General features: G+C 44.3%; 1 protein-coding gene across 1 annotated transcript in view; it reads right to left on the bottom strand.

Annotated features, from left to right (window-relative positions):
• Positions 1 to 1155: 1155 nt before the first annotated feature.
• The window catches only part of MCTP1 (multiple C2 and transmembrane domain containing 1), a 290462-nt gene continuing 280703 nt past the window's right edge, over positions 1156 to 10914 (bottom strand). Inside the window, exons 19-21 of the mRNA XM_075138374.1 lie at positions 7894 to 8003; positions 4317 to 4414; positions 1156 to 3204 (exon numbers count right to left, since the gene is read on the bottom strand). Of these exons, the coding sequence (XP_074994475.1) occupies positions 3133 to 3204; positions 4317 to 4414; positions 7894 to 8003 (280 nt within the window). The 3' untranslated portion in view covers positions 1156 to 3132. The remainder of the gene's footprint in view (positions 3205 to 4316; positions 4415 to 7893; positions 8004 to 10914) is intronic.

The raw sequence follows: 10914 nt of genomic DNA, 5'->3' as shown, positions 1-10914 counted from the left end.
GGCACGGGTAGCGGCCGCCCCTCTCCCGCCAGGTGGGCAGAGAGCTGCAACGCTTTTATTACGTCTTGCGTGGCGGGTGTGTGACCTAGAACCGATACGAGAGGCAATTTTTCCTTTCTCTCCTCCGCTTTGTGCTCTTGGGCTCCCCAGAACGAAATACAGGCAGGTCCAGCCGCCCTTCCTCCTGCTGGTAACAAGGGCCCTGCTCTCAGCGCCCACCTTAGCAGATCCACTGCACGCAGCTGCCTCGTTACTTTCCGATATCCCACGGCTCTTTTAACTGCAATATTAAAAACCTGGTTTTCACTCCTCCTGGATTTAAAATGCTGAGTTAGAGTACAGTAGCTCTTCAAGTTAAAGCTCATTGTTACTATGAAAAACACTTAGTTGTTCCTCACGACAAAGAGAAACAACTGTAAAAATAGGGTAAGTGAGCTCTGTACCGCAAGTTACCAGCAGAAATGTCACTAGAACCTCTCAGACAATTAGCCTCGATGGACCCTGAGTGCCCTGACACCTACTTGAAGTGTGGACCCCAATTAAGTTACTCATTTCCACTGGACCCAAATAAAGTTGTTAAATTTTATTTCTGAGAGCAGAAAATGTTTCATGATCATGGGATGCATTATTCTTTCGTGATTGCTTATGAATGGCCAAGTTGCTTAGGAATAATACCCGGCACACCTAACAGGTTAGAAATTGACTTCAGAACCAATCTGGAAATGGAAGATACGTTGAAATATTTACGGCATAAGGCAGGACTGACTATCTGCAGAGGTTTCCCACACAAAGCAGAGTAGACAAACTGCAAATACTGGAAATGGGTTCACAGACAAATTATTTTAAAACGTGATTTTAAAATGACCTTTTGTGGCAGGAGAATCATATTTAATCAACGTGCATTCTTAGTCTTGCCTCTGTGCGTTGTATTTTCAGTGAGATCAACTCTGAATGAAGGAGGCATTAAAAGTAGCTTACCAATTTTCAACAAGCAGATGTTTCTCTCCCCCTGCCCCCTCCACTTACATGTTTTGGGCCTTAAAATAGTGAAATCCTGCACGCAGAAAGATGATGTTTTCATTTGCTTGCCCGTCACACCACTCATGGGGAAACGACAGCATAGGACTTCAAAGAAAGAGGATTCCTAATACCTAGTAGAGAGGTGCTTAAAACTGTGTTTAATGCAGTAAATGTGTATAACTAACTCAGACATTACCACCAAAGTAGACATTTGAAACTGAGTACAGAAAAAAACACAACAGGACCAATGGGCAACATTAAGAAGGTGCACGGCTTGCAGCGTATCAAAGAACTCTGCAAAACTGACAACTGGCAACAAACATTCGCGCATTCTCAGGTCGAAAGTTTGGCTTTTTTTAAACAAAGGAGGCTCATCAGTGATTCTGACTTCGTCAAGAGTATGCTGCTCTGCGCGCAGCATTCAGTGGTTACACAAGCTTCGCAAATAAATTCGTTTAAAGTCCCGATGTAACACGAGCATATTTAGGTCTAAGACTTTCTGCAGAACAGTCATTTGATTGGCATTCTTTCAAACATACAACAGAAAGATCAAAATAACCGTCACATCAGAAACCGGCTATCAACGTAGCGGTAAAATAAACAAATCCAGGATGATCTTTCGTGAGCAATGCAGCTAACATATAATTCTTTAGACAAATATATGTACATTTGCTTGCAAAGTATTTCTAAATAGTCTTCTCAAAAAGTATTGTTAGAGTAGTGCAATATAACTTTATCAGCAATTGCAACCAACGAGAGGTAACCCAGAGAGGACCACAGGAACATCTGCCCTCGAGGGCCCCGTCCTGCCGTCCTCCCCCGGGCAAAAATCCCCTTGAATGTCACCGGGAGCTACGACTAAGACCTGCACAGGTAGTCCCCTAGGAATGAAGTCTCTGCTCACTACGCGGGGAGCTGAGCGTGGAAGTCTACATGCAGCTATCAGAATATATCCCCAAATACTCGTTATGCGGTGGCCACTAAGACATTTGAAATGTAAACGTTTCTCGTCTATGTTCCATGTAATTTATAAAATAATGCAGTTTCCATGCAGTAGGGCACGATCGTATCAGAAGAACTGACTACATTATTAGCTAAGGAAATGAACCCGGTATATCAGTTTTACCACAACCGCATTTTTTTCCTCTACACTATGTTTCACATTGGTAGCAGGTAATGTGTTATATCATAAAGCGTATTAATATGATCTTGTGATTTGAAAGCAAAAACATTTTCTGCAAGATTTCCATATTAAAATAGTTATGTGCACAAAAGGTGTTCATAGCATGACACCCAAAGCAATATGGAGTTAGTCCGATAGTATTTCCATTACAGCAGAACTATGAACTTCATTCACTAAACTATGTAGTACAAATGAAGATTACTGGCACATATAGAAAAATCAGATAGGCAATCAGTTACAAACCTGGCAGTATTTTGAGAGAGACAGAGATTTTTAGGTCTTATAATGGAATGATAAAAACGGCAGGAACTTCTTTCGGGAGCTCCAGAAAGAGATTTGCACTTGGTGTTTCTCACTGTCTTATAAGCAGCCCTACTGCACAGGAAAACGTTGCACCAGGAGTTAACGCCAGGCTCTGGAGTTGAAAAAAATCTGCTAAAACTTAAGTGCAGTAGGCTCCACTACATTGTATTTCTCTTGAAATGTATAAAACATAGAAAATCGTAATGGTGACTTACTGGATAAAAATATTAATGCTCACAAATAAAATCTGACTGAATTTTTGAGTCAGATTTAAATTTACACCTTTTGTAGATTTAGCCGGCATGATTTGAGTATTTCAGGCATCTTTGACCATCAAGTAGCAGTGCATATTTACCATTTTAGATTGATTCCTTTAATGCGTTTTGCTGTTTCTAACAAGGCTTTCAAACGGCAAAAACCCTACTCGAAACCTTCGTCAAATGTCTTTACAGTGCGAAACACATCCTCAATGAGAAATGCCTTTTTAAAATATTTACAAAATCTCCCCATTAGATAAAAAGGCAAAATAAATAAAAAGCGTAGAGAAGGGAAATGCTGCGTAGGCTGTAGGCTTTTTCTTTTGTCTTCCCCCAGCAGAGGCTGGTCTCCTCAACACGCGAAGCTGGCTAGCCAGGGTTGTTTTTCTTCCTCTTGCTCGGGCTGTGGCTGGGATCTTGTTTCAGCTCATGGTACTGCACCTGTTTAAACACAACGTTCAGAAAGAAACCGGTCAGGTGGTGCTTGCGAGAAAAAGAAAGATTTCTACTTTTTTTCCCAGGGCAAAAAAAGGAAGAAAAAGGAAACTATCCCCCTGCAAACTGCGTGGGATCTGCAGCTGTGATTCAACAACAGAATGGCAGATCTAGAGTAGGAAGGCAAAACAGCATTAGGAAAATCCTGCCAGGAATTAACGCTGTGTGTTGATGTAAACTTTAAGAAGGCTACGTTTTTTGTTTTCTCTAACAGAGAATAAACAGCACCCTCTTTAATGAATTGGATGAATATTCTTTGCAAGGTTTCTTAAAAACTTGCTTATTTTCAAAGGTCTGCCACTGAGGGGATCAGATTCAGAGTGGGTACGTGCACCCATACCTCCTATTTATACCAGCTCTGAACTGAAACCGGTACCTAGAAATATGGACAGTATATAATCTTCGGGACACTAGCGGTGATTTATGTGCCTGACATTATCTTAATGCTTGCACCTTCTCAAGAGATTGTGTACTGCATTACAAAAGCTCGTAATTCATAACCAGCTTATTTTTAAAGCAGTTTATGAGCACGGTTGAACTGTGGCCACAGCAAAAACCTTCACCCCGGGAAAGGGCAGGCTGAAGCGCTCTGCGAGTGCTGTCACGAGAGACCGGGCAAAGCCGCCCGCCGCGGGCTCCGTGTGGGTGCAGCTGCCTGCAGCGTCCGACCTTCCTATTCCCTCTGCGCGCCCTGACGGCCCCAGCTCCAGCATTTCCCACAGAGTGCCTGATCCCACTCAGACCCACAGCGTGCTGCAGGCTGCTTGATGCAAACTCTAGCACCCGCTGCCATCTCCCAAATACTTGTCTTTTTGCCCATTGCTCCCAAGCATCCTCAAAGGCACGACCGAGGGAGTAGCTAATTCCTCACAGCAAACGGTCTAGCAGCCTCCTTACGGTTCAGGGACTATCCCCAGCTTGAGTTTGCAATTTCTTTGTGCCAAAGAATATAATTTGAACCAAAATAACTGTTTTAAAATTTGTTTAAGAAAACCAGACAGTCACGATGCCACATATCAAATTAACTACCATACATACACTTTAAAAAATATACACACCACTTGCACATCTGAAGGAACTCTGGATAGAAAGTCAAGTAGCTCATTGTTATCAATTGCATACGGACTTCGAAGCTTCTTTGTAAATTTATTGATGCCTGCAAAAGTGAAAATTCAAATGTTACTAGCATAATTAAAAAAATATATATATTTTTGGCAAAGTTCTAGAAAAGATTTTAGGACCCATTTCAAAGTCTGACGTTGGCGCTGAATTAATGAATGAATGAACTGTAAACTCAGGCTCGAAAAGCCAGAACCTACTGCTGTGGTTCCCTCTGCTTCAAAATGCAAAAGTTCTAAGGACATTTTCAAACTCCTCCAATACCTTTTTTCTGAAACTAACAGAAACGTGTTTATTATGTGGGCGTTGCAAAAAAGAAAGGAATAAAGTGTACTCCATTTCTGTGGTGGAGAGGATGAGCAATAATGAGCTTAATTGCAGGACAGAGGATTCGGGTTAGACACAAGGAAAACCTTTCCAACGCTAAGGATGGTGAAGCATGTGGGAAGCAGCAAAGTCTGCATCACGTGAAGACTTTAGGATGAGTTTACAGAAACCTCCGTCCGCGAATGGCAGATACAGGCGATCTGACGGCGGTGCAGAGAAGGGATGCGATATCTCCCCTAGACATCATGGTCTGACGGTGCCTATTGACAATTAGTGTTCAGAAGCACCAAGAAAATCCTCCCCAAACTAAGCAGAAAGCAGGCTTTTAAATTAGACTCGTTTTCATATCATTACATACCGGGTCAGATTCATACACTTTTCATGTGAGATCCTCGTGCGTGTGCTCTGGGAACACACGTCCAAAACACGGGCAGGAATGGTACAAACCACGCAGCCTCTCACGTGAGCAGGAGAAAGCCGGGACAGCATTAAAAATGTGCTGTTCTGTGTAATTTATCAAGGCTGTATCAGAGATAAAATAATAAAGTTTATCTTCCACAAGTCTTTGGCGCCCAGGCCTTTCAGAAAGCTTTACCAAGGACGTACAGCTTCAGGACTGCGCAAGCTGCAGTCTTGATAACACCCACGGCCTCCACGGCATGAATTCTCGGTTCTGCGGTGCAGATAGGAGATGCTGCCTCCCCCTTTACCTGGTGATTGAACAGTGAGTGTTGAGAAAGAATATCTGAGATTCAAACACCTTTGTTTAAGGAGATCCTTTGCATCAGCAAGTGACTGAGAAATTCAAGGTCCACCCCACTGCTCATTGCACGTGGCCACCGAACCACCCATGGGTGATACGGTCTCACCTTGTCACACCTGACAAAGGCAAGTACCAGTCACCTGTGAAAGTAAATGCATGAATAAACCACGGTCAAGGCTCAAGAAAAGAAAAGAGCTGAACAGATGAGATGGGACACTACAGGAGAAGTAAAACACAACAAGGGGATTAGGTCTCTTCCAAAAGCTTGAACATTTTCTGATTAGAATAATTTTCCTTATATTCTTTTCCACATAAACAGCTGCAGCTGTTACCAGGACTCTGCACGGATGGGATTAGAGTGCAGAGGCGGTTCCTGCTCCACCATGGCTAACACACCACATGCTCAAGGACCAGCAGGCTCCATGGGGAGAGACATGGCCAGGAGGGAAAGGACTGAGGATTTCTTGCCAGGGCAGGCTGAAAGAGGCAGTCCCTATGGATGCACAGAAGAAAGACAGCTATACCAAAGACCAGCGATAACACGGAGGAATTTTCATTTAAAAACCCCTGCCTTCCCAAAGAACAAAATGGGCAGATGCTGCTACAGACCAGCTCAAACTTTCCTACGGATGAAGTCAGACAACAGAGGTCATTTGCTTTCAAGTGCAGGATGGACAAGTGGGATCGGGAGATGTATGTACATGGGGGAGCCTAGAAACACACAATAACGGAGAAAGCAGGCATGTGGTTGGAATACTACATTTTTTGAAGGGAGAGCTGCTCAAAGCTACACGCAGCGTGAGGTGGCTCTGTGCGAACGCACTTCACCCCGAGGAGGTCTGACTGCTGGAGCTGCAGCCATGCGGTGCCTGTCCGGCCTCCCGGCACGACGCAAGAGAAATAGGTCCCTAAAGAAGGGGTCCCCAGACACCCGCGGAACAAGAAGCCACCTACACCGAAATGCAGGAGAAAAGTGTGGAGCTGAAACCTCTAGCGAACAAAGGTGCTTGAAGTCGTATCTCGATAGACTAGATAACTTGGGGGAGGGAAAGAGAGCAAGGTGCGTTTACAATAATTAGTGCTGATGTTGTCCTGGTGGGGGAGGCATGGGAGCCTCCCCTGAACCAGAGACCCGTGCAGGGGAGTGTGACCCTCCCGCGGTACCGCAGCTCTGTGTCTCAGGAGCTTTTCAAACAACAGTGCTGATGTGTAGTTTTGTGGGTCTCGGAGGGCTATCGCAATCTCAGGTTCTTGTACGAAATCAAGGGGGTCTATGAAAGCAAGCGTACAAGATTCCAGATCTGCCCGAAAAATGACATAGACCACATACTTCAGACTTCAGTAACAAGAGGCCTACCACCTTGTGTGCACTAGGAAGAATGAAATTTTGGAAACAAATTAGGAGTTTGGGTATGTCACCCAAGTGACATAGGGTATGTGGGGAATAAGAGAAATTCTGAGACAGGAAAAGAAGCTTGCTTCTTTTAGTTCCATAAAAAAAAAATCCTCCATATTGGTTCCTCTCCTCTTTGTATATTCTGCTACATTTACTTGTGAAGACTCTGTAAGAATATTACTAATACTGATATATACTGATACATAACAAATACATTCTTTGGAGTCAGTTCAATGATTTTATGTTCTGAACTCTTAAGTTCGGAGTTTTTACAAAGGCATGATTGTTATTCTTTTTAATTCAGCACGAAAATCTAGCCACAGATTTAATTGAGACAGTGCTCTTCACAAGTCTGCACTACTGAATAAGGGTACAGCTGCTGGTATATGTATATATTTTTTATACCAGATGTATTAAAAACATACAAATGAAAACTTGGAGCATTATTTACAACAGATGTGATAACGGTACCTGTTTAAAATCAGTATAAAGAATAAATATAAGGACAAGTAGTGAGAGCTTGGATCAATCACAATTCCACTCCCTACCCCCTCAGTTTCTGTTCATTATCAACCAGCCAAATACCACATATACCTTTCTGTTGGACTAAAGGTGACCCTTTAAACAGGTTTCTTGTTGCTGTGTTTACATACGCTTTCACAAGACAAAGTACTGCAGTAAAAAACGCACATTGTCCTAAATGCACTATATAGATTGAAATGCCTCTGTTTGTGTATAAGTGGTGAAAATAAATCAGAGTAATATCTAGACAAAGCTACACTTTGATATATGAAGAATCCTCATGGCTACATGTTTATAGTATGATGAAGTCTAGAATGCCAGCCAAGAAAAATGCATTTTGCAGGTGGGCCTAAATCTTTACGCAGTTGTGATTTTTAACTAACCTGTCTGTTTCCATCACGGGGCAGCTTCATGACCATAAATACAGAAAAGTACTGACAATGTAAGTCATTCCTTAAAAAACAGTTTTTTCTAAGTGCCACAGACAGTTAAAAAGGGCTTCACTTACCCCAGACAAGGACAATGTATCTCAGTGGAATGAAATACAGGATGATGGTGAACATGGAGAGGGCAACGATCGCCAGCCAGCTCAGGAACGGGACAGTCCAGTTGAATGTACTAAAAGAAAAATTAACGAAAGTCAGAACTGCGGTCAGGCGGCAGAGCCAATAAAAGAAGAAGTAACGGGCAGGACAGGGGCAGAAGTGCCAGCTTCCATCAGTGAGAACAAACTGGAACTACAAACGCATGCACGGCTGCTGGACGTCAGGGCGAGCCGGGGCATGGACCCGCGCCCAGTGGAAATGTCCCGGCTTCACCCTCTCGCTGCCGAGGGCACTGCTCCCTGGTTCCCCTGGAGCCACTGCTCCGCTCTTCCGAAATGTCAGTGCCCACCTCGACTTCAGCATCAGGCAGAACGCTCGCGATTCCTGTCTCCCCAGCTCCCACACGGGCAGCCCAGCCTCCCTTCTCCAGCACCAGTGCAGAGCAGGACGTAAGGGTTAGAGTGCTGCCTAAGCCTTCTGTTTCACCTCCTCCCTGCTCCACGCACGGAGGGAGCGAGCGGTTAAAGGCTGAGCAGGGCTCCTCCCCTCCCTTGACGTGCACGTGCCCTCCCCGGCCAGGTACGTCCGTCTCTGGGGTGCATTTGGGAAAAGGCAAGTGAGTGGGTATGCAAAGCTGGAAACTCACCCATGCACCTAGGAAGGAGAGGGTTAGGGAGAAGGAGGGGATAGAACAGTCAGTCCTGAAGACAGGGATAACGCAACAGCAGTGGATGAAGGAAGGAAATAAAAACACTTTGGGTGGCAAAAAAAAAAGAGAAAAAGGATGGAAGGAGGGAAAAAAAGAGGGAGTGGCATAAGATAAAGTACATTGCAGGAAAAGCAAAGAAAAACTTCATCATTCCAGATAAATCAAATAAAGACTATTTCTTTATGGATAAAGGAAGAGAACTTCTGGGATCCCATCGGAGCTCCTAGGACATCAGCTTTCCAAAAAAGCCCCAGATCAAAACATCCTTAATAAGGGTCCTAAACTCCACACTGTGATAAAAAAACTGCTGATCACCTCATTTTGCAGAGTTTGAGGAAGTGAAAGCTAACGAGTCTTGAAACAGCCGTGCTGTGGCTCTCCGATCTCTGTGTGCAGGGAACAGAGAAAGGCCAGGTGGCCAATTTATCTATATGTCCCACGGGGATGCTGGTTAAAGGGAGCTTGGCTCAACGGGACAGTTCCATGAAGGCATCACCATGTCAAAGGTGTTCCATGACATTCATCCAGAAGGAAAATGTGGCTTTGGCTCTAGTCTGATGATACTCTTTAAACTATTACCACTAGCTACATGCCCAATCAGTGTGATTACGTTGGCTTCTCTGGCTGAATAATTGCAATTATCTGAATTGCTAGCCATATTTTTCATAACGAGCTCTGGCTTCCTGTGTTTATTTGTCTTCTTTTCTCCCTGGTAATTTTGACATGTCTCCAGAGCGAACATTATGTTAGTGTCACTTGGTGTAGGATCACTCCCCTTCTCCTCAGGGGACACCTGCTCTTTTCCCCTCTTCTGCATGCATTTGGATGAACAGAAGGTTGAGGGTCTGCTCATGTTCCTGTGACTCGGCTCTGTGCGATGGATCACAGACACGCCATGTGTGGGAACACTGGCTCCTCACTTAGCAAACCTCCTTATGTGCTGTGTTAGCACAGCATTCAGTACAGGTTTCCCATTATCGTTTTAGGAAAAAATTACAAAGATTTATAGGAAGATTCCGTCTCACTCGGTTGAGAAAATTCTGTTGCTCTCATCTGGTATATAATAGAAGAAACCCTACCTCCAAAATGCACAATTAGAAAAACTTAATCATCAAGACAACTTCCACGAACAGCCTTTTGATAAAAGACTTCTTTCAGAGAGAGGCTCATTTTGCTTGTCTGGAAAACTTGTGCGATACAATGTGCTCGCGCCTGCCTCTGCTGCTGTGAGCATAGCCTGTCTGGAAGTGTCCCCATGGGAATGTTTCCCAGGCTTTCCTATTAGGGACTTTGCTCTTAAATGCATAAATGGCAACCTCCTCTTCATCCTGATTCTGATATGCTTGCCATTGCTGAAAGATTTAAGAAAAAAGGCAGAACAGCATGATAGATGATCCTCCTGTATCCTGCAGGTTGACCTCCGCCCAATGCATCAGTCTCCTACAACCCGCTTCCCAAGGCCAGTGCGTACTTTGGGGCTGTACCCCTTGCACGGTCTCACAGGTGTGAACACCAACGCACTGCAGATGGCACCAGCCGCGGATGAGAGAGGTGCCTTCTGCTCCCGGATCACACCCAGGAGACGGGAGCGCACGGCTTTAACTCTCCGGTAAGATGCGCGGGCGCGTCCGTGGAAGCTTTACAGCAGAGCCTCTTGTGAAGGTCTTCGGACTCGGCGTGGCTGCCGGGTCATCTCTCTGCCCGTCCCCTCTGCCCGCAGCGGGAAGGCGGTTGCGAAGGCACCGCTCCCAACTTCTCGTCCGGCGAGGATGAGATGCTCTCGGCTTTCGGGGGGCAGAAAGCCAGTCAATCCCGTCCCTGCTTCGCAGCTGATGGCTGGAAGACGTCTTTCTGGAACCTGCCTGATCTCAAATAATAAACCTTACACTGCTGTTCAATGACCATGCCGAAAATACACCAAACCTCCCGCAATAAATCTCAGAACCTCCCTTGCTTAAGGCCTGAATTTGTTGGCAATTCTTATATATCATGTATTAGGTGTTACAAATTACATATGCTCTAGGAGGAAAGGTTTTGCTAACTCACATAAATACAACACTTCCAGCAACTGAACATATGTATATCCTTAAAATCTGAAACGCCTATTCAGCTCTGCTTATTTCCTTTATCAAAGCTGCATTTTTTATTATTACTTTTAGATAACTACTGTTAGGCCTCACAACAAGATTCTCTTTCTGTTTTACTTCAAAGCCTTAGTTCTGATTTTTTTCCCCAACTAATATATTTCTAAATTCCAAAATTAATATGATGGGAT

Source organism: Calonectris borealis, chromosome Z (assembly GCF_964195595.1).
Source record: "Calonectris borealis chromosome Z, bCalBor7.hap1.2, whole genome shotgun sequence".
NCBI lineage: Eukaryota > Metazoa > Chordata > Aves > Procellariiformes > Procellariidae > Calonectris > Calonectris borealis.
The sequence above is the reverse complement of the archived record's forward strand: the minus strand, read 5'-3'. Positions and strand labels throughout refer to the sequence as shown.